This window comes from Equus caballus, chromosome 24 (assembly GCF_041296265.1).
Source record: "Equus caballus isolate H_3958 breed thoroughbred chromosome 24, TB-T2T, whole genome shotgun sequence".
In the NCBI taxonomy this organism is placed as follows: domain Eukaryota; kingdom Metazoa; phylum Chordata; class Mammalia; order Perissodactyla; family Equidae; genus Equus; species Equus caballus.
The window spans coordinates 14,388,381-14,413,058 of record NC_091707.1 but is presented as its reverse complement, the minus strand read 5'-3'; the positions used below and the strand labels follow the sequence as shown (position 1 = coordinate 14,413,058).

The 24,678-nt window shown below is 37.4% G+C and overlaps 1 protein-coding gene across 12 annotated transcripts in view; it reads left to right on the top strand.

The window, feature by feature from the left end:
* FERMT2 (FERM domain containing kindlin 2) overlaps positions 1-24,678 on the top strand; it is a 75,489-nt gene that overhangs the window by 8,094 nt on the left and 42,717 nt on the right. For all 12 annotated transcript variants that reach the window (XM_070249465.1, XM_070249464.1, XM_070249462.1 and 9 more), the window contains exon 3: positions 21,489-21,722. In XM_070249465.1, the coding sequence (XP_070105566.1) occupies positions 21,489-21,722 (234 nt within the window). The remainder of the gene's footprint in view (positions 1-21,488; positions 21,723-24,678) is intronic.

Below are 24,678 nucleotides of genomic sequence, written 5' to 3'. Positions count from 1 at the left end.
TATTTTTAGACATCATTGGGTATAGATTTCCTGTAGTGTTGACTGTCTTCATACTGTGGTAGAAGCTAATGGATACACAGAATAGTAGGAAACAACATTCTGGCCTTGCCACTTGCTGGTTTGTGTGATCTGAACAGCTAATCCAACCTGAGTGTGTTTTGACATCTGTAAAATGGCAATTAAAAAAAAAACTTTCTCATAGGTCTTGATGAGATAGTACATATGAAAGTACATTATATAATGCGTGTGCTATACAAATGAGAGTGACTGTTTTCTCAGTGATGTTGAAAGTCGCTGAGTATACTGAACTGGGGGAAAAAAAAACTTTTAAAAGGAGTTAAAATGTAAATTAGACTACTGGACTTTAGTAGGTTTCAGTAGTGGAGGGTGTACTCCTCAGAAGGAGCTTAGTCTGGAACTGCTTCGTGTTCTCACCCCTAATCAACAAGAGACATACCTCTCATTCCACCCTTCGTCTCACTTCCAAACACACACCTGCCTCTGTAATGTAGCAAAGAGCTATTTAACTACTGTTTTCATGAGATTTCTGAAATGGAATGGAACTGTAAGTGGATCATGGTATTCCAGAGATTTGAAAAATTTATAGCCATGCAGCCTTTAGTAGTAAATTCTTCACTTCATGCATTTTATAAGAGCAATGTTTTCTATTCAGTTATAACAAAGGAATGATATAAAGATTGTTTCTTGGGGCCGGCCCCGTGGCCGAGTGGTTAAGTTCACATGCTCCGCTTCTGTGGCCCAGGGTTTCACTGGTTCAAATCCTGGACATGGCACTGCTCATCAAGCCATGCTGAGGCAGCATCCCGCATGCCACAACTAGAAGGACCCACAAAAAATACACAACTTTGTACCAGGGGGCTTTGGGAGAAAAAGGAAAAAAATAAAACAATCTTTAAAAATAAATTAAAAAAAGAAAGATTGTTTCTTGGCACATGAAAACGTTGGGCCCATTTAGAAACTAATGAAAGTGGTTTCACAGAAAAGCTAATGTATGCAGTATTTTTATTTCAATAGTTATTTTACTGAAGCAGAAATAATGCTAATACTATGGTACATTACAAAATGGTGTATATATATCCAGTGTGAAGTAAACAAATATTCTAGAAGAGTATTTTAAAGTAATTTTCTTTATTTGAGATGTGACTTTCTACAGTTAAGTTTGTGGTTACAAATTCGTATCCATTATAATTCAGTTGTATCAAATTATTTGCATAAATTTTTTTTGTTTTTTTCTTAATGTCAAGCTTACTGAAATATAATTTACATACAGTAAAATTCATCCTTTCTAGTATAGTGTGCAGAGTTGTGACAAACATATATGGTCATGTAAAACTGCCGCAGTGAACATGCAGTATTTTCCAACACTTCAAAAGGCTTCCTTGTGTTTCTTTACAATCAGCCCATCCCTTCAACCCCAGTTCCTGAAAACCACTGATAGTTTGCCTTTTTAAAAATATATTATAAATTGAACCATACAGTATGTAGCTTTGAGTCTGGTTTCTTTCACTTAGCATAAAACATTTTATTTTATTTAAAAAACTGTTTTTTAGCTTAATACATTTTAGAAGCATTCCTGTGTGTGTGAGAGAGATTTTTTTACTACTGAGTAGTAGTCTCTTCTGTGGATGTACCACAGTTTAGCCATTCACCAATTGAAAGGCATTTGTGTTGTTTCTAGTTTGGGGAGATTATGAAAGGGGCTGCTTACATTTTCATGAACATATGTTTTAACTTCTCTTGGGTAACTTGAACAGTGGGATTGCTGGATAGTATCCTAAGTATATGCTTAAGTTTATGAGAACTGCCAAACTTTTCCAAAGTGGGCACGTCTTTTTGCATGCCTGTCAGCATTGTATGAGAACTAAGAAAATTTGTCAGAGCTCCGATTGCTCTGAGTCCTCCCTAGCACTTGGTATTATCAGGTGTTTTCATTTTTGTTTAGTTTTAGTCAATCTGATAGTGGTATCTCGTGATTTTAATGCATGGTTCCCTAATGACTAATGATGTTGGGGAGCTTTTCACATGCTTATATTCCGTCTGTATATCTCTCTAGTGAAGTGTCTTTATATCTTTTGCCTACTTTTTAAAAATTGTATTGTTTTCTTATTGAGTTTAAGAGTTTTTAATATATTTTAGATAGACATCTTTTAACAGATACCTGTTTTGCGGTATTTCCTCCCAGTCTGGCTTGTCTTTTCATTTTTCTTGTCACACTGTCTTTCAAAGAGAAGAAGTTCTTACTTTTCATGAAGTCCATTTTATCAATTTTTTTCTTTTGTGGATTGGGCTTTTTAAAAATTGTCATATGTAAAGAATCTGCCTAATCAAGGTCGCAAAGATTTTGTCCTATAAGTTGTATCGCTTCTATCTCCTTTTATATGTTAACAGGGGGAATATGGGGGTATAGTAATGATTATGTATCAGAAAGGAAATAATTGCATCAGATCAATTTAAAATAATGTAATTACAATTTTAATTTGATAGAATCTGAGGTGTAAAATAGTCCAGTGAAAACTGATTTATCATCATTCTACTAGAAAACTTAGAATTTTAGAACTTTAACCATAAAAATGGACCTGTATTAAAGCATCTTTGAACAGTCAAAAGTTTCAGGGGTTAATGTTATAGAAAGAATTAACTAGGTCTGAGTTCTGGTCCTAGCCGTACCACGTAATAGCTGTGATTTTTTTTTTTTGCCTTTTCAAAACAGGGTTTTCACTGTTGAGAATCTCATTGCTTATCTGTACAGTGTAGATTAATACAGAATAAGCCTTCATTTAAGTTTATTCCCTTCCCTTTCTAATGTTATTAGAGTTCTTTGAAAATTGGTTTTCAAATATGGCAACTCTAAGCTAGAAGATATTCTAAAACAATACTGTTGTGGATAAAGGGGTCATTATTCAAATCCTGGTCTACTTTTCTTCGTTGAGAATATTACATCATTTATTCATAGTGACTCACCTAGTTATGTAACTACATGGTAAAATGTTGTGAAAATTTGAAATGTGGTATTTTCTCTCAGTTTCAATAATTTCTGCTTCTAAGTCAGTTAGTGTTTATAGGAGAAGCAGATAAGCAATAAATGGTTAAATTGTGAGGTTTACATTTGGATTTCCTTTCCTTTTACAATTCAGTTTTCAGACTTGATTATCTGCTACTATCTGATGGTTGTATGAAGACCAGCCAGCTTCAGAGTCTCCTTAGGCGACCCTTCCACTGTTTTCAAGGTTAGGGAGCTGATAACCTCCCACCCAGAGGAGGTGACATCTGCTTTCGAATCTGTAGTGAATCTTTTCCCAGGTATTTAACTGTCTTATTTTTATATTATGCTGTAACTAAAGACTACATCCAGCATTTTAAAGATCAATTGTAATTTCAAAGCATCAGTGTAGTGATGATTTTGATAGTTTTTTCTTAATGGAACACTCAGGGTTATGAATAAAACACCAATAAAGTACCAGCATTATTGATCGTAGGTGAAGATGTCCACTGGTTACAAACCTCCCAGCTTAATGTTCCTTAATGTAGTTCTTAAATTTTATAACCTTTGAAATTACAAATAACTTCAAAAAAAGCAAACCATTGCTGTGTTGATTTAAAGTTTTGTTAAATTGTTGATGATCTCTGTTGCTGTGATAGAAGGCTCCCGTTGTGGAGCATGGACTGTGGGGGAGGGGGGAGCAGCCTACTGTGTCACAATCCTGACTTGACAGTGTTCTAGCTGAACAGCCTTGCACTGTGTGTGATCTACCTGTCTGTGCCAGGATTGCTCATCTGTAAAGTGAGGATAGTACTAGTACCTTTGTCGTAGAATTATTGTAAGAGTTAATTTAGTTAGTACACATGGAGTGTTGAGAACAGCTTCTGCAGCTGTGACGACGATGATGAGTGCCGTCCAGTCTATTTTAGTGGTATGTGAATTTTCTCCTTTTACTGAGCCAGAGAAATAATAGTATTTTATAAAAAATTGAGAATGTGTCTTTTGTAAAGGTATGTACTTATTCTCTACTACGTTAGGAATGTGTTTTAACTTTATTGTGCTATCCTTTGTCATTATTGGTAATATAAAGTATCACGAAGATGTGTTATATACAAAATTATAGATAAACTATAGTAAAATGAAGGTTATTTCCAATACATTTAATATTTTGGTTTGGTTAAATGACTTCTTTAAAAGGTAAACTTTGTTAGTGTTTAAAGCTTAGTCTAAGATTTGGCCACTTATAGCTATATATGACCTTGGCATGTTATTTTAACCTCTCCTGATTATTTAATCTCACTTAACCTTAGTTTCTTTCTCTGTTTCTTGGAGTTAATGTAAGAACTAAGTATGGTGTTAAAAGGATTAACAGAATCCCTGATAATTAGTAGAATGCCTGCAGGAAGAGCTCAATAAAATGTTATCCTCAGTTATCTTTTAAATACTACTGAAAACGTAATTTTGAATTGTGGACTAAAATAATCTATATAAATAAATTTTCATTGTGTTTAGTATTTAAGTGGAAACCCCTTCTTATTTTCTTGCTTTTGTAAATTTCGTTTAATAGTTCTAAACTCTGAATACATTACCTGAAGCCAGACTGCCTGAGTTTGAATGCTGACTTCATTACACAGAAGCTTTGTGAGCTGTGCCAAGTAATTTAACGTGGCTTTGACGTAGTTTCCTTCTAAGTAAAATGGGGATAATAATAGACTGACCTCACAGGGTTGTTGTGAGGATTAAATGAATGTGTGTGTGTGAAGCGCTTAGGACACTTCTTGGCACAGAGTAAGTATTGGTATTTTATTGTTATTTTATTGAGGATCCTAATGAACTGTTGGGGTGTCTCACTGTTGAGTATCTTTATGAATTTGGGGAATAAAAGCCTTAAGAAACTTAGACTAGGAAAGAAGGGCTTTAGAGTGAGACGGGACGTTCATGTGTAGACATACCTGCATAAAGATAGAAATTCTGTTCACTCATACTCTGTTTTTGATGGGTTGTAGAGGTATATAGCATGAGACTTCTGTGGGGATAAAAGACATACGTGAACTTGACTTCATCAGTAGTAGCAGCAGCAAACATTTATCGAGAGCCAAGCATTGTGTTACGCAAGGAGGCATAGTCCCCACTCAATGTGAGCAGCTTTCTAGTACCAAAATTAAAACAGAAGATTGCTTTGAGCTGACAGTCTGGTTGTGAAGTGCCGAATAAGTGGTACAGGAAGATGATGGAGAAGCGTGAGCCTTGACTGGCCTTATATGAAGAGGGCCAGGACGAAAAGTTAGGAGGAAAGGCATTCCAGGTTGAGGATTGCAGTGTTTGTGGTGTATTGAAACTAGCTTGGAGAAGCAGAAGATAAGATTATAGAGAGGAAAGATATAGTTAAGTGAGGAAATGATGTTCTCTTTTCTTCCATTATTCCTTCACTCACCCACTTACTATTTTAAATGAAAGCCTACCAAATGCTAGACACTGTACTACAAGTGGGAGAGACAACAAGTGAACAAAATTAGCTTACTCCTTACCCTCACTCAACTTGTAGTCTTAAGGGCAAGACAGTCTTTAAGTAAGTGCGTGCTATAGTGTGAGGGCTGTTGTGATCATTGAAATAGTTATCAGAGTACATACCAGAGAATCTGCCCTGGTATATAAGGAAAGATTTCTGGAGGAAATTACTTTTAAGCTGAGAGCTGAAGGTGGAGTAGGAATTAGCCAGAAGAGTGAGAATGTTAGGATGGGGGCATGGGATGGAAGAACAACAGGTTGGGAGAAGGTAAGTTCCAGCAGGAGAGGTGGAGCAAGGGAGGACGGCTGTTTGAGGAACTGGAAAAAGCCTAATGATGACGGAGGAGCAGTCCTGGGGAAGCAGTGGCCTGACAGGCTTAAGAAACAAGCAAGTGCTTCAAGTCCTTTGTAAGCCAGGTTTTAAAAGATACAGCCTTATACTAAGAGCTGTGAGACGCCAGTAAAAGATATTAAACAGGGAGAGACATCAGATTTTTACAAATTTCGAGTTCATCCATACGTATAAGTCAATAACATAAGATTTAAGTAATAATAAGCCTCTTGCATTCCAATAAATATTTTTTCAGTAGTCTACACTCCAGTCCTGTATTGGGATTTGTTAGTACTTTCTGAGATCAATTTAAAATATCAAGGCAATAAAATACTCTTACTAAGTTAATTCTCTTTTGAACTATAGAATAGCTAGTGCCTTTGATCACCTTTAAAAGACAAATCCAGTTAGTACTTCTGTGACGCAAATACTAACTGATGAATTCAGCCCTGATCGTAATCTCGTAGAATTTCTCAGACATTGACATCGCATGAACTTTGAGTCCTGTCTTCTAGGAGCTAAGCGAAGTTGAACCAAATTGATAGTAAGCCTTCAGGATTGGATAGGAAGTTACCTAACCTCTGGAAATGAGTAATTGGCATACCTTCTGTTCATGTGCACTGTATAATTGCATGCATGGTTTATGTGATCCAGTAAAGCTTCTCAACTACTTTGAGTTAGTATATTTTGTAGTATCAAATAATAAATTGAAATTGATAGACATTATTATTGGTTTTATGAGTAACTTCAAAAGGCGATTTATCAACTTAATTGATTTTATTTTGTTTTGATGAGTGAGTTCCTAAATTTTCAATGTTAGCTATGTTGAAGAAATATCAATTTGTCACCTTTTTTTTTTTAAGATTTTATTTTTCCTTTTTTTTCCCCAAAGCCCCCTGGTACATAGTTGTGTATTTTTAGTTGTGGGTCCTTCTAGTTGTGGCATGTAGGATTCCGCCTCAGCGTGGCTTGATGAGTGGTGTCCTGTCTGTGCCCAGGAGCTTAACTGGCGAAACCCTGGGCCGCCAAAGCAGAGCACATGAACTTAACCCATGGCCACGGGGCCAGTCCCTATTTGTCACTTTTTATCAGAAGTTTAGTTCCTAAATGTTTTCCGTAATTAGTTGATTCATATGCTTTAGTCAGTCTTAATGTAAGCCTTACTGTAAAATAACTTTCTTAAGTTAAAATTGAATGAGGTACTTTAATTGCAATATGTTGGCAATTTGAATGATATGTAAACTTTGAAGCAGTTTATAGCTTCTGCTAACAGATTTAAAACATTTTTAAAAAAAATATGACATAGACACATATTTGGAAATCTTTCAATATTACGTATTTCAGTTACCACAGTTTAGTTGAGTAACACCAGTCATCCAACAACACGGTTCACATTTTAGTTATGTGGGGAACTGGAATTGGCCACCCCAAGATATGTCTCTTTGGCATGAGGATTATTTTGGGCTGGTTACTTTTAAAAACTGCAGACATGAGAGAAACTCTGAAAAGTAGAATTTACTTACCCTTTGTTAAGAGACATTTACGTTTATAAAGGAAATCTCCATCTGTAAAGATGTCTCCCTCTCTCTCCCAGGAAGAAGGGGGATGACCTTTTCTCTAGAAATTCATCATTGTGGAAGGCAAGGACTCAAGTGTGCATAATAACATGATTCTTGTTTACTGGACTTGTCTGGTAATCTCCCATAACTGACTCCCTCCACCCCCAGCATCCTCCTTTGTATTTAGCTGAGGGTGGTGGTTAAGATGAGAACTTCCACCATTTTGGGGAGTTGCTCAGTTTGCCTGAGCCTCTCCCATGTGTACATGTTATAAAGCTTTATTTAATTTTCTCCTTTTTTTTGTCTCATGTGAATTGAATTCGTTTTCCAGCCAGAAGGACCCAGAGTGGCTAGAGGAAATGTCTTCCTCCCCTACAGTTACTACCATACGTTTTTTTTTGCCTTGAGGAAGATCCACCCTGAGCTAACATCTGCCTCCAGTCCTCCTGTTTTTTGCTGAGGAAGACTGGCCCTGAGCTAACATCCGTGCCCTTATTCCTCTACTTTTTATATGTGGGACTCCTGCCACAGTATGGCTTGACAAGCGGTTCTTAGAGCCACACCCAGGATCCAAACCAGCAAACCCCAGGCCACCGAATTGGAACATGTGACCTTAACTCCTGCACCACTGGGTTGGCCCCTACTGCCATACTTTAGCCTTGAGTAATTGCGTGAAGTACAAACTTTGCTTCTAGCTCTTCAGTCCACAGTTCGCTATGTAAATAACAGATGTGCATCATGATCAGTGACCAATCATGTCACTTACTTCAAAGTCTTTCCCTGATTGGTTGCTATATATCCATTATACAGTTCATGCCTAGACAGCAAAGTGTGTAGTTGTGTTGCCTCTTTGTCTTCCACTGATAAACTCATGAGATATTTTACAAAAATGAGTAATTGAAAGAAGAAATTGGCCATCAAAGATAAATGTGCAGGAAAGAAACAAAAAGTGATAATGCTGGAAGTGAAATTTGCATCAAATATGAATGGAGTTATAGAAGAAATAGCTCACTGTAGGAATGTGGGTGCTGTCACCATTTGAGAGACTCTAGATGTACAGCCAAAAGAATTCAGAGAAGGCAGATTTATGGGCATAAATGAGGAAAGTCGTGTGACAGAAAGGATGAGAAGATGTCTCTGAGGACGTAACACCAGTAAAAGCAACTGCATCTTAAAGGAGCTCTCAGAGATGTTTCATGACATTGCAAGTACAAAAGATAAAATGTTGAAAGTTGATCCAGACTTAGAAAGGAGTGTGATAATTTGCCAAGACATAGGCAAGCATTATTTAAACTACCCTGGATAAGGTTTTACAGAGAAGTGTAACACTTCTCAGTGTTTCTAATGTTTTAAATTACAATTACAGTGCACTAAATACCAGTTTTACTGTTTTTTCGTTTCCATGTATACACTTAAAACCAACAGTAAGATTCTTTTTAATGTTTGGCAAAAATTTTTGTCATGAAATAATTATAATTTTCCCCATTAATTATTTAGATCTCTTTATATGTTTCCTGTATATTACAAGTATTTATAGATTTGATTCCATGTGCAGGCCCTGGGCCCTGCCTTTGAGATACAAGATGAATAAGATCAAAGACCCTTAATCTAGTGGAGGAAGTTAGTTACATAAAATAAATTATAACAAAATGTGATAAATTATTCAGAGTGCTAATATGTACTTACCCACTTTGACAGGATGGTGGGTAAAGACTCGGAGATGGTAAAAGTTGAGCTGATTTTTGTGTAGGATTTTGTCAGCCTGGTGGGGGCTGGGGGGCGTGTAAGGGAAAGGTATCCAATTAAAGAGGCCCAAAACACCAAGTTCTTACACTAGCTAGGCCAGTGTGAGCTGCACGGGGGGATAGCTAGACCAGTGTGGGGCATAGATGGTTAAGATTTGTATAACCTGTTAAGAGGTTATAAAACACTTCAGCAGCAGAGGGACTTGGAAAGTTAAGTAGAGGAGTAAAATTCTCAATTTTACATTTTAAAGGATAACTCAGTTTTGTAAAAAATGGGATTATAGTAGTTCAGGCAAGAGATGTTGAGGACTTGAACTAAGGCAATGTAAAGGCAGAGGAAGGGACAAATTGAAAGCTACTCCAGAGGTAAATTACTTAGTACTTGGATAGAAAGAAAAAACTGAGAGGAGGAAGGAAAATAGGACTTGGAGATATATCCACTTTCAAGGAGTTAAAGATTAGGTTAATGTAATTGCTGTTTGTATGATCTTGGTAGTCTTCCCTTAAGCTGTTGCATGGGGTGAGTGTGGAGCGGGGGACAATTACTGAGTTACAAAATATTTGCATGATTCATTGCCAGTGTGCCTTTTTTTCGTTTTATTGATTAACCGAAGTACATGTCAGCTAAATTAGTGTTGGGACTTTTTTTAAGCAGTCTGTTTGTTTTTCATGATTGGAAAATCAAGAATATACTTCTTTCTAGTATACTGATAATTGTATGACAGAAACTTTGATTAAGTTGTAGATTATAGTGTTGTAGTGATATAGTGTAGAATGCACTGCTGAGTATTCTATTGGGGGTTATTCCTCTAGAATAAAGGGTAGTTCTGGAAGGGAGGGTCGTCCTTCTAGAATAAGATTAAGAATAATTTAGGAATTTGCCTCTGGTCTCTCTGTCTAGAACAGTCTTACCAAGGAAGAGAGGAATGACTTGGAAAGTATTGCAATTATTTTTAGATGATAGAGTATTCATTTTATAATAATATAAATCTGATTTCTAATATAAAAATAAAACTGGTTACATTGTTTTTCTAAATTGCTTCTTGGCGTTGATACCTGTTTTTCTTCACTTGTTTTAAGCTCACTTTAATTTTGCATATTAGAATTACATTTTTAAAAGTTATTTTTTTATTTTTTATTTATTTAATTTAATTTTTTTTTTAGGAAGATTAGCCCTGAGCTAACTACTGCCAATCGTCCTCTTTTTGCTGAGGAAGACTGGCCCTGAGCGCACATCCATGCCCATCTTCCTGTACTTTATATGTGGGACGCCTACCACAGCATGGCTTTTGCCAAGTGGTGCCGTGTCCACACCTGGGATCCGAACCGGCCAACCCCGGGCTGCCGAGAAGTGGAACGTGTGAACTTAACTGCTGCACCACCGGGCCAGCCCCTAAAATAGTTACACAGCTGCTAACCATAACCTTTTTGAGTTCTATTGTCTGTAGTTGGCCATTATTAAATCAGTTAAAGACGTGCATAATATAAATATTCCTTCACGTTCGGTATTTTGGCAGTGAGCTCATGAGAAACTTGTGTAGTGTTGACTGGTTCTAGGCCAGGCCTCCTAAAACCAGCTTCTCCCTCTCTTGAATTACAATTTCCGTGGTTCAGTCCTGCATTTTCTGGTGTTAATCCCTTATCTTTCTTAGGCTATATCTCAAATTGATTAGCTTCTAATGAACTGATAAGTGTATGGTAGGGGATGGGGTTCATTATGTATAAATAAATTGGCATTTCAATGTATGATAGTATCGGACAGAAGAATGGAATGGTTTGAGTGACCCTTCACGGTACCTCTGGGAGGCCCTAATGGAATAGCAGTCTCTGGTGACAAGGTTTCTGTGTGCCAGGGAGGCAGTGTTTGTTTACCGTGAGCAGAGATAGGTGAACATATATTAGTCTATGAACCTATGTTTGCATGCTGACCATCTCTATTCAGTTGGTATATCAGATATCTATGAGAACTGGACTCTGTCACTGAGGAACTGTAGTGCCTCAAGCAAGTTACTGAGCCCACTGGACCTGATTTCCTTATCTGTTAGAAGAATTTCGGTTGGGTTGATTTCTGAGGACCTTTTCACTTGCCAATTTACATGAGCCTCATAGCATCCCGGTGACACTGGTGGTGGGCAGACACATTTACGTGAGCCTCGTGGCATCCTGGTGACACTGGCAGTGAGAAGACACAAGTTAAGCAAGTTGCAGTAAGATGTGTTGATGTCAGACTTGTGCAAAGTTTGTTGAAATGCTCACCAGAATTTTACTCTCTGCTGCAGCCCTTTGCCGTCAAGATTGCTTGAAATCTACCCCACAGTAGTCCTCTTAGCGTGCAGGTCACTTAGCTCTGAATAGGAAAGACAGGTGCTAAGTTGAGGGAAGGAAAGAAATAGAGCCCCTAGGTGAAACATACTCTCTTTGGCATCCTCTTTGCTTAATAGTCTCTTTACCTCTCTGTAGATATCCAGTCTATCTTCTTTCTTAGTCCTCAATACCTGTCTATTTCCTATAAGAAATGTGCAGGGTAATCATCATCAGGATTTTACTGTGAAATATAAGTGAATCTTAGCATTAGTCCTTTGTCCTCAAATTCAACATGTCCAAACCTGCTTTTCTTCTGAATAACTTTATCTTGGTTAATGAAGTGTTATTTAAGAATGCCACTTGTGAAGTCACACTGATCAGGATTTAAATCCTATCTTCTGTGTATACTAGCTTTGTGACCTTTGGCCAAGTTACGTAACTTCTCTGTCCTTTGGTTTTCTCATCTCCAAAACAGGGATTATAATAACTTATTTACCACTTGGCATTTTTGTAAGAATTAAATGAGAATATGTTAGGTGCTACCAATTGGCAATGACATCTCATTAGAAACTTTAGAAGAGTTGTATATTTGTTTCAGCAATTGGAGAGGAAAGCAGAAGCTAACGCCCTTCTATTGTCATTAGCTTATTAGTAAAGGAATTGTAGCCGAGAAAGAGGAAGGAGGCAGGTGAATTCCTGGAGTTTGGAAAGATGGTGAGGGAGCAGCCACGTGCTCTACTTGAGCAGAAATCTGTCTCCCTCACACTTAGCAGCAACATTCCCTTTCTTCTACCCGCTGACCCATGCTCTGCAGATGCCACTCCTAGGAGTTTTCTTTACATCTCAAGTTGAAGCATTCACCATCTATTCTGCGGAAAGCCTTATGGTATGATCAGAATAGTATATATTGCTAGTAGTACACTTTGGGTTATTTTAGATTTGGTAACAGTCTGATTTGGAACCTTACCATTGCTTATAATGTTTCTCTGTGGTGAATCTGAATTCTAAGGCTTATAAATGAACTTTTGGGACATAATCATTTTGCACAGTAGAGATTGTCTTGACCACAGGAATTCATCATTTTTAGATGTGGGAAAGAAGAACAAGTCAGTTCCATTTGATTCCCCATGTCCAGGGGAATTTCTGCCACACTTCTAGTTAGCATAGAAGCATGTTTTAATTCTGAAGTTGAAGAAGATAAAATGGATTTTTAAACATACAACTAAATTAATAAATCTAACATACTGTTTTTCTTGATGGCTTAAGAATAGTTTCCTTGTTGGGATTAATATTTTCTTAGAATAATGAAGGATCTTTAAAATTTTCAATATGAGGACTCATTAACTTAACTCATTAACTTATTAAATGTTGTGTGCCAGGCACTGTGCTATGTGCTGGATATAATGGTGATCAGCATAGAAATTGTCCTTGTCTTCTCAGAGTTTATAGTCTAATAGGGAAGAAAGACACCTCTGCTGCTCCTGGGAACAGCAAACAAAGTGAATTCAGTTTTGATAAGTCATATCACACTGTACTGAAAGAGAGAAAAATGGAAGGACCTAGGACATTGGCGAGCTCATCTTAGGGTGGTTAAGAAAGGCTTCTCTGAGAACATGGAATTTAAAATTGGAAAGATGAGAGGGAATTAGACATTCAAAGAGTGGAATAGCATGTGCAAAGCCACTGAGGCAGGAAGGAGCTTACTTATTAGACAGTTCTTGGAATAAAAAGAAGGCAAGTGTGGCTGAAGCAGAGGAAGAGCAGCACACACAGGATCAGTTTAGAGGAGTAGATGGACCATATTGTGTGGGGCTTTGTAGACCATGATAAGGCGTTTGGATTTTATTCTCGGTACAATGGGAAGCTGTTAAAGGATTTTCAGCAGAGGTGTGACATGAAAGTGTTGAATAGATCAGTTTGGGTGTTGTGTGGACAGTGCTGAAGGAATCAAGGAGACCAGGTAGGAGGCTGTCACAGTAGTCATGGAAGAGGTGATGGTGACCTGAAATAGGGTGGTGCCAGTGGAGACTGAAGTGGAGATTTTTGGAGGTGTAACTGAAGGGCTTGCTCATAAACGTGGGGAATAGGGGAAAGAGAAGAATCCATTCTGGGTTTCTGGCTGAGCAACTGGGTTGATGATTAGTGCTCTTTAGTAACAGTAGAGACAGGAGAAAATTGGGTTGTGTTTGGATATATTAAGTTTGAGATGCCTGTGAGACATCCAGGTGGAGATGTAAGATAGGCAGTAGTACGTAAAAGCTGGTGCTCCAAGCAGAAGGTTCGACTGGAGAGAAAAATTAGGAATGTAAGTGTTTAAATGCCATTTAAAGCCGTGAGAGGGGCTGGCCCGGTAGCATAGTGCTTAAGTTCGCGTGCTCCGCTTCAGCAGCCCAGGTTCGCTGATTCGGATCCTGGCACAGAGCTATACACCACTCATGAAGCCATGCTGTGGCGGTGTCCAACATACAATGTAGAGGAACATTGGCACAGATGTTAGCTCAGGGACAATCTTCCTTGAGCAAAAAGAGGAGGATTGGCAACAGATGTTAGCTTAGAGCCAATCTTCCTCACAAAAAAATAATAATATAAATAAATAAATAAAGCCTTGGGAATGGAGGAGATATTCAGGGAGCCAGTGTAAGAAGTGCATGATTCCTAGAAGCTGGGAGGTGCAGCAGAGCCTACATAGTAGCGGGATTGGATTCAGATAAATAGGAAGAGAGACATTTCTTTCGTTGTAATGCAAAGGCAGGAGACCCATGCAGGTACAAATGCAAGATTTGTAGATTTGGTTGGCATGCAGGTAAAATAGTCCCATCTGATGGATTCTGTATTTTCTGAAGTAGAATCCACGGTTGTCTCCTGAGAAGGAAGATGCTCAGGAATTTGAGGAGTGTTGAGAAGTCTGAAGTACAGTGGTGGCCAGAAGAGAAGAAACATAGTCCGATTGCCCAGTGGTAGCTTGGACCCTCTTGGCCAGAAATTTATAGTAATTGTTTTAGTCTGCCTGGTTGTGAAATGAAGGAGAGGAAATCGTCTAAGTTTGGTAGATAAGTGTGACTAGATGGTAAAGGTGAATGGCATGATGGAAGAGGAATTTCAAAGTCTTATTTTGGAGGTCAGGAGGACACCGGCCTGTGACGTTAGCTGGTTTGTCAGTTACAGTTCGCTTGCAGTCGTGTCAGAAGCAGCTGCTCAGTAGCTTTGTTACCAGCACACTAGGCTTGAAGTGCTCTTTGCCATCAGTAAAGACAGGCTAAACTCTTGAATGTGGTATGAGTTATACTATCTAATTTGGGCTTCAAGAGGATCCTAAAATAAAAGGAAACAGCAGAAAGTGTTAAGAATGTTAGCAGAATACAGAAATACCTGTCTACCAAAAATAGGGCGTGTGCCCAGAAAGCTTCTCTGCACTTGCATTTAAAGCAAGATGCTGCCCACCCAGAGACTGTCTCATGCAGTGTAAACGTTGATTCCAATTTATGGAAGTCAGGAGAATGCCAAACTTTGCATTTTTTTCTGAATGAATATTATTTCTTAAATATACAACTAGAAATCTAAGCCACTTAAAACTAACATCTTCTCTTCTGTTCATTGCAAGCTGTTACTAATGCGTTATTTTTTTTAATGTGGGTACCTAAGAAAAAACGTTACTTGGTTAACATTCTATTTAGCATTCTCTTGATTTTTTAAACAATTAAATTATTTTTAAAGGAAAGTAAATAATAGCATTTTAGAAGCCTGTATCAAAACTGTTGAGTAGGAATTGGTAGCCCTATTAAGAAAAGATTAAATACGGTTTATCAATAGTGTATCCCCTTTCTTTGTGCTTGTATTTTCTAGACTCTAAGCTAGCCATCATTACATAAATAGGCGCGTAATATTTTCTCTATAGTAGAAAGCTTTTTGAAATATTTGTTTTTCTTTTGTGACTCATGGAGCAGGGGAAAGCTGTGATACCAAAAGTTATTTAGTGGAAGAAAACAATTTTTGTATACTAAGGCCCCAGTAGTGAAACCCTAAGCCTTCAGTTCCTTAGAATACACACATGGTATCTTTATAGAATAAATATGCAGCCACTTCTTGAGTTTGAGGAGCATTCTGTTATAGTCAAGGGAGGAGAGTTTTATTTCTTTAGTTAATGTTTTAGCTATTTGCAATTTTAATGATATGAATTTGAGTACCTGTTAGATATTGTTATTTTTATGTGCATCAGAGCACAGCGTGGTTGGATCTGTTAAATAAGAGAAGAACACAGGAATAATTCTTTCCGGAATCCTGGCAAAATATTTTGAAAAATTAACATATTTTACCAAACTTTATTATACAAGTAAGACCTTTGTTAGGTATATTAAACCATAATCCAAGTAGTTCTTAACTTCTAAAAAATTACTAAATAGGCTAAATTTATAAATAATGAAATCCCTTCTTTTCTCTCCCAAAGAAGGAAAATAAACAATAACTTCATAATAGTACATTTTCTGCCTTAGTTTTTGTTTCTGAGAAAGTTTGTATTTATGGTATGTTGCTTCTGAAAATCTAGAAACAAAATTTTAAAATCACAATGTACCAAATAAAAGCTATAGCTTTTTTTAAGCTATAGCTGGAGCATAACTGAAAATCATGAGGTTGGAAAACTTGACTATTAGAGCATGCTGTTGAGCATGGTCTCCCCCTTGAATGGTTTTATAATGTTGATTAAACAAGTCTGGTTTGGTGATGCTTACTAACTACTCCTGTGGCAAGTGCTGGCCTGATTATTCTTATATGTGTCTGAGTGTGTTATTGCATTTACTTGTCTAATGCTGTGTTTGAAACACCAAGGCCGCCATTCTGAAAAAGCAGAAATGTTTGTTTATTTAGAACATGGTCCAGGGTCTAGGTTGTAATGTGGAGAGGAGTTACATGCATGGAAAGTTCCAAAATTTTAGATTATGCAGATGTAGGGAACTTCCGTTCCTTTATAAATCCTAATACCACACAAAAATAAACCATTATTTGACTGAGTGGCATTTGCTTTTGCTTGCCATTATTTATTTTCATAATTTGTAGATGTCCATTTTCCTTTTAAAGTCAGCATAATTTTTTTATGGTTCTACTTAGCCTTTAACTAGAGGAATACATAAATGTGTGTGTTGATATCTGAAATCTGTTGTGCACAGAGTATATATACAAGTTATGGTTGCATAGTGTGTTACGGTTTAACTTGCCGCTGTAGAGTCAAGTATGCTGTAATGTACTAGATAACTTAAGTACTTTCAAGAGCTATTGCATTGAGATATACTGCTTTACAATTTGTGCACTTAAGTATTTTTGACGTACAGTTGGTTCTTATGTTTGCCTCAGTGAATGATTCTCAGGTGGCATACCATTATTTTTCTTGGGATTTTGATCAGTGTATAAAATTTGTTTTTGCTACTTCTGAATAGTATAGATATATATTTGTGATAACCTGAGTGGAACCAATTGTGGAACTTGATGTGTAGATATTATTAGTTTCAAACTAGGATCCATTGTATAATACAAAGTCAGCTCCAAAGAAAGATTTTCTAGAAGTTGGGAAAACGTCGTCTTGCATATTTAAGAGAGCTCAGTCAAGTCTGTAAAAAGTTTTGAAGTGACACTGATACAGTGACTTTGCTGAGGGACAGTTCAAGAATGATAATAATTGTAAATGTATTTTGAGCTTTACAGGATCACTCCAGTCACTTTAAATAATGCTGTAATAGCTTTCCCTTCTTAAAAACAAAACTAAAAACACTCCGTACACTTGCCATCCCCTTTCTCTCCATCTACCATCCATTATTCTGCTTGCCACTCTAACAAAATACTCAGGAAAAGTTGTCTATATTCCTATTTCTACTTCCTCTCTGCCTAGCCATTGTAATTCAAACTTCATTGTTTCCACTCCCACATTGGCTTCTTGCCTGGTCTCTCGGTTTCACTTGTGCACACCCCTGCCCTGCAATTCTTAAAAGTCACCATGAGGTCGGCCCCAGGGCTGAGTGGTTAAGTTCACGCGCTCCACTTTGGCGGCCCAGGATTTCCCTAGTTCGGATCCTGGGCGCAGACATGGCACCGCTCATCAAGCCATGCTGAGGCGGCATCCCACATGCCACAACTAGAAGGACCCACAACTAAAAATTCACAACTATGTACTGAGGGGCTTTGGGGAGAAAAAGGAAAAATAGAATCTTAAAAAAAAATTATCATGATTTTGAAACATAAATCACTCCCCTGCTTCAAACCAATTTTCAGACCCACACCGAAAGTGGTTTGGGTTGGGTCCAGGCATTAGTGTATTTGAAAAGTTGCTCAGATGCCAAACAGGCTGAAAACCCACTGCTCTAGTGCCTTCTCTCCTATTGATAATAAAAGCTGATCAGCGTTATGACCTACAAGGCTTCTTACTAGCTGCCTGATGCCATCTCCTGTTTTCTTCACCTCCTTCACTCTGTTCACATTGGCGTTCTTCGAAGATGCTGGAGCTTTGTTCTCGTCACTGTGTCTCCAGCACTAGAACAGTGCCTTCTGGCAGATAGGACATGTTCGGTAGATATTTATTGAATTAATAAATATCTTATAGATGCTGTTGGTTCTTATTTTGTAGTAGTGATTACTCTATAACTAAAGATGATTAGGTTGAGTCTTCAAGAATGCCACCAAAAATTCTCTATCTGAACAAATGTCACAGGCTCCCATAGTCCAGCCATTCCATCGTCAACACTGTCTACTTCTTTTGGCATCAGAATGCCTGCTTTTCTCTGTTTTTGTCTCTTGGTACATGCACAATTGACACCTCATATCTTTTCTGGTGTCCTATTTCTGCTTTTATTTGGTGTAATTTTTCTTTCCTATGTTGTTACTTATTCGCTGTTTTCTGTGGATAAAGATGAGTGGTCGTACCATGTTGTCAGTAAGAGATATTCTTTCCTTTTGGAGGTAAACAAATTGCTCCTCTGGTGTCTAGTACATAATCTTTGGATCGTATGCCCTCCTTGTCTGTGTTTATTCTTGCTGAATTTAGGTGGGCTGCTCCTTTGGTGTGAAAAACCAAGGTGGAATTGATGGGCAGGGTCAGATTTTAAAGGGGAAGATCAAGGGAGGTGCCTGTTTGTGAGGTCAGAGTTTGTAATCTAATTGATGGAAAGTTGAGATTTTATTGCATCAGGGGCTTGCAAAGTTTTTCTACAAAAATCCAGGTAGTAAATATTTTGGGCTTTGTGAGTTTGCTCTGCCTGAGTGCAGGGTGGCTGCTGGGAAGTGCTGGGAATTTAATGGCCCTAGGAGCAGCCCTCAGCCAAGGAAATGGGTTGAGACACCAGCCTTCTCCTTTCTTGGTGGGACAGTTCTAAGGCGTGTGCACATGATTCTTCAGCAGGTCTCCCGCAGGACTGCACTCCAGTCATCCGCACCACTGCAGGAACCGTCCCTCGGCTTTTCTCCCTCCCTTTCACTTTTCCTAATCCCCTCCAGTGTGCTTCCTGGGAGTTCCCTCACCTCAAATAAGCTGCTTGCACCAAGTTCTTATCCCAGGATTGCCTTTTGGGGGAACCCAAGTGATTTAATTATAGGCTGTATTATTATTATTATTATTATTATCATCATTATTATTAGCAGGAACAGCCTTTTCCTCCTTTTATTATTATTACTCTTAGCAGGGAACAGCCTTGTCCTCCCTTCTCCCTGCACTGGGACTATATGATGTAGCTCCTTAATGGTTGACACTGGCACCACAGTACAGCAGAAGGGAAGGGAAGAAAGTATTTTGTACTTACCTACCGTTAATTCAGTTCAGCTCAGCCTTACTGTCCTTGGTTACTGTCATTCTCTGCAAGTTATCTTTTTCTGCCATGGGTTCTCTAATCCTTTTTTTTTTTTTAAATATTGAAAGGAGCAAATTTATTGATTGTATGTTCCTGCTGTATATCTTTTTTTTTTTCTTGCTGAGGAAGATTAGCCCTGAGCTAACGTCTGTGCCAGTTTTCCTCTACTTTATATGTGGGTCGCTGCCACAGCGTGACTGACAAGTAGTCTAAGTCCACACCCGGGATCGAAACCCACAAACCCAGGCCACTGAAGCAGAGCGTGCTGAACTTAACCACTACACCATGGGCTGGCCCCGGGTTCTGTGTTCGTGAAGAGAAAAGTAAACTATCTGTAACATGTGTGACCATTTATTTCATAATATATGAAAAGGTCTCAACCTTGGTTGTCTTCTGTAAGCTGGAGCAGATTTGCTATTTCTTTTTCTTTCTTTTTTTTTTTTTTTGAAGAATATTAGCCCTGAGCTAACTACTGCCAGTCCTCCTCTTTTTGCTGAGGAAGACTGGCCCTGAGCTAACATCCATGCCCATCTTCCTCTGCTTTATACGTGGGACACCTGCCACAGCATGGCTTTTGCCAAACAGTGCCATGTCCGCACCTGGGATCTGAACCAGCAAACCCCAGGCCGTGGAGAAGCGGAATGTGCAAACTTAACTGCTGCGCCACCGGGCCGGCCGCCAGATTTGCTATTTCTAAAACTTAGTTGACAAATTCTGTGCTGGAAAGTAATTTAAGATGCAGGGTACTATATACATTGTGTCACAATTAGGTGAGTAGTTGTAAAATAGCAGTTATGTGTATTTCTGGTGCCACACTTCAAATAACATGATTGACTGGGCTTTTCCAAAACAAACATTAAAATTTCAAAATTGCAGTATCATCACGAGTAACTGCAGTTCTCCCATTGAATACTTACTGATTGAAATGCTTTTTTAATGTCTGGGGAATTGAAAGTCTTTTTCCACTTGTGTCTCTTCCATAGTGAAGAGAAGTTCAGTTATATCAAGTCAATTTCACCATTATAGAATGTGTTTCTAGGCACATAATCAATGTGGAAATTTGATTTTTTACTACCTGGGGCTTTCAGGTAGACAAGTTGTGTTAAAAAAATGTTCCAGATTAGTATATACTTTGAAATTATCTTCTTAAAGTTGATCAGTTCATTTTAAAGCTGTATTAAAATGAGCTTCATATCAGAATCATGATAATAGTTTTTGTTTTTATTTGCAAGAACATTGTTTTCCAGGGTTTTTTCTTCCCTTGGAAGGCTTTGTTTTGGCAATTATTCTTTTTTGAAATATCATATCCCTATTTTTTGGTTCTTAGTTTAACATATAATTGATCTACAAAGTCTCTTTTATTACTATCTTAAAAATGAGATGAAGTGGGATTTTATTTTGCAAGCTTATTATGATGTGCCTTATCTGGGGGTAGCCAAATCTTTTGTAAACTGCTTTCTTTTCATTATTTGGTTTCATTTAATTTAATTGCATAAGACTGTTAAAGACAGTTTAACAGATACTAATGTTTTTTGTTATACTTGTACCAAAATATATTGGGAGGGAAAGTTGGACAGTGTGACTTTGTAAGTTACTTTTCTTGGAATGGATTTTGGACAGCATGTATGGTTGGGATGTAGTTTGTGTGTGTTTTCTCTTAGGTTATAGAGTATTCCTCATGGAGGTGTGCTTTTCTGTGTTCTCTTCTTCAGTTAGGAGTGTAGGTGTGTCCACTTTGGTTCCCCATCTTACTTTTCACTACTCCTTACCCTCCTCAGCACGCTTCTGTGGCCTCACAGTGTCAGCCTTCTCACCTCCTTTATCATCAGAGTATTGTTCATTCCACAAGGCTGGTCTCAGAACCCACCAACTCCACTTCATTATTAATCCTTCCCATGCCAGTCTCCGGGGTTCTCTGTGTTCTCTGAATGAGTACAGAGAGTATTTACTCTCTCTGTCATCCGTATGTCCCACGTTGTACCTTATTTAAGCATTATTAGTTACCCTGTGTATTCTGCCTCAGCTACCTTGTATACTGATTTTCAAGGGCAGAGAGTGTGTTTTCTTAGCTGTTTAGTATTTCTTTTGTACCTGTCACAAAACAGGCACTTAGTATTTAATTGTATTAAATACTCATTTATTTAGTTTTCTGCTTGTAATTTCTCTCAAAGTAATCTTGGTGATTTTTAAGTATTTTGTTTGTTTTTGTAATAGATGTGAAGAAAGATTGGTCTGACCATGCTCTCTGGTGGGAAAAGAAAAGAACTTGGCTTCTTAAGACACATTGGACGCTGGATAAGTATGGCATTCAGGCAGATGCGAAGCTTCAGTTCACCCCCCAGCACAAACTTCTTCGCCTGCAGCTTCCCAACATGAAGTATGTGAAGGTGAAAGTGAATTTCTCTGATAGAGTCTTCAAAGCTGTTTCTGACATCTGTAAGACTTTCAGTAAGTATTAGACAGATTCTTCATGAAAGTAGGAATTGTGTGATGTATATGTAACTGACGACTGACGTGTAGCTTATCTCAAGGATAAGCTTCGAGTTGCTACCTTGTATGTATGTGTATGTGAAATTTTTGCTTTATTTTTTTAAGTTTTTATATTACTTAAGATAAAGAAATGTTGAGTTAAAGTGGAACAGGAGGAATCTAGTAGAGATTCTTTCCTTACTAGAAGTATATCAGGTATTTATTATTCTATAATACTTTATTCTGATCACTTAATTTGTTTTTATGGGAAGGAGAAGAGAACAGGCATTATTTTCAGAGGGATTTGGCTTTTGCAGTGTTTCCTTCACATGTCACTATTTGATTTTAGTGATTGAGGCAGATTGTATCTCTTCCTCCAGTGAAGGCCTGACACAGCTCCTAAGGAAATGATCATGAGTGTTGTCTTCCTTAACCAATCTGCAATTTGAACACTCTTATGGTAGTTCTTTCTGAAATGGTTATGCTTTCTGAAATGACATCTGGATTACTTTTGGCTGACCCAGTTATGTCATATGACAGGAAGTATTCAGCCATCAGAGAAAGTAGGAACTATTGTCATTATTACTGGTACCTAACTTTCTTGTACCATAGATTTGGGAGAGATACAGGACGTTACTGTTTTGATCTAATGACTCTGAAATTATAATGTTTTTTATGTTTAATTGCATTTTTAAGAAAAAATTTTTTAAAGTACAAGGAATTATATAATTAATTACCTAATTCCTATTATCTAGAATTAATAGCTGATATTTTATCATTTTACCAAAGTTTTTCTAAGTCTAAATAGTATAGGTAAAGTTCTTGGGTTACATTCTCCTAATTTCCCTTCACAAAGCAACTACTGTCATAAGTTTAGTGTGTATCCTTCCAGTACTTTTAAAAATACATAAATACACACATGCATGTATCTATATCTGTGTGTGTGTATATATCCATAAACAATATATGTTGCTGCCATTGCTGTGTAGTTTTCTCGAGTGTTTATGTAGAAGTAGAAAGTAGAATTGCTGTGTTTTAAGTGTACACATAATTTATTTCAGAGTACTGTCAAATTGCTCTCCCAAGTTTACATTCCAGCTGGCAATGTATAAAAACCCATTGCCCCAGGGGCTGGCCCCGTGGCCGAGTGGTTAAGTTCATGCGCTCCGCTGCAGGCGACCCAGTGTTTCGTTGATTTGAATCCTGGGCGCGGACATGGCACTGCTCATCAAACCACGCTGAGGCAGCATCCCACATGCCACAACTAGAAGGACCCACAACGAAGAATATACAACTATGCACCGGGGGGCTTTGGGGAGAAAAAGGAGAAAATAAAATCTTTAAAAAAAAAAAAAAGCCCATTGTCCCAAATTGTCACTAACACTTGAATATGGCCAGTTTTTGGTGTTTGCTTCTCTGAGTGAAAAAATACAGTATTTCATTTTAGTTTATAAAGTCACGTATATTTTTATATCTTTATTGGCCATCTGTTTCTTTTTTGAATTGATATCATTTGTCTATTTTTTTTTAAATAATAAACTTTATTTTTCAGAGCAGTTTTAGGTTCACAGCAAAACTGAACAGAAAGTACAGATTTATGGATGTATATACACCAGCATTTGTTGTTATCAGTGTTCTGGGTTGTGGCCAGCCATTGTAATAGATGCGTAGTAGTATGTCGTTGTTTTAATTTGCATTTCCCTGATAACATATGATGTGGCACATCTTTACACATGCTCAGTTGCCATCTGTACATCTTCTTTGATAAGGTGTCTGTTAAGGTCTTTGGCCTATTTTTTAATCAGGTTGTTTTCTTATTGTTTATTTTAAGAGTTCTTTGTATATTTTGGATAACAATCCTTTATCAAACATGTCTTTTACAAGTATTTTATCCTAGGCTGTGGCTTGTCTTTTCATTCTCTTTGACAGTTCTTTCACAGAGCAGAAATTTTTAATGTTAATGAAGTCTAGCTTATCCGTTATTTCTTTAATGGATCATGTGTTTGTTGTATCAAAAAAGTCATTGCCAAACCCAAGGTCATCTGTACTTTTTCCTGTGTTATCTTCTGGGGGTTTTATAATTTTGCATGTAAGTCTATGATCCATTTTGAGTTAATTTTTGTGAAGGGTGTAAGGTCTGTGTCTAGATTCATTTTTTGGCATGTGGATGTCTAGTTGTCCTAGCGCCTTTCTTTTTTCAATTGAGTTCATAACAGTTTACATCATTGTGAAGTTTCAGTTGTACGTTATTTCTTGTCATATAAGTCTAGCATCATTTTTTGAAAATTATCTTTTTTCCATCGTATTGCGTTTGCTCCTTTGACAAGATCAGTTGACTGTATTTATGTAGGTCTATTCTGGGCTCTATATTCTGTTCCATTGATCTGTTTGCTGTTCTTTTGCCAATAACACTCTCTGTTGATTACTGTAGCTTTATAGCAAGAATTGAAGTTAGGTAGTGTCAGTCCTCCAACTTTGTTCTTCTCTTTCAACATTGTGTTGGCTGTTCTGGGTCTTTTGCCTTTCCATATGAACTTTAGAATTAGTTTGTCAATATCCATAAAATATAACTTGCTGGGATTTTGATTGGGATTGCATTCAATTTGTAGATTAAATCGAGAAGAATTGACATCTTGTCAGTATTGGGTGTTCTTGTCCGTAAACATGGAACATCTCTCCATTTATTTATTTCTTTGATTTCTTTCATCACAGTTTTGTAGTTTTCTTCATATAGATCTTACACATATTTTGTTAGATTTATACCTAAGTATTTCTTTTTGTTTATGTTTTGTTTTTGGTGCTAATGTAAATAGTATTGTGTTTTATATTTCAAATTCTGTTTGTTCATTGCTGGTATATAGGAAAGCAACTTACTTTTATATATTAACCTAGTATCCAACCTTGCTGTAATCATTTATTTATCCCAGGAGTTTTT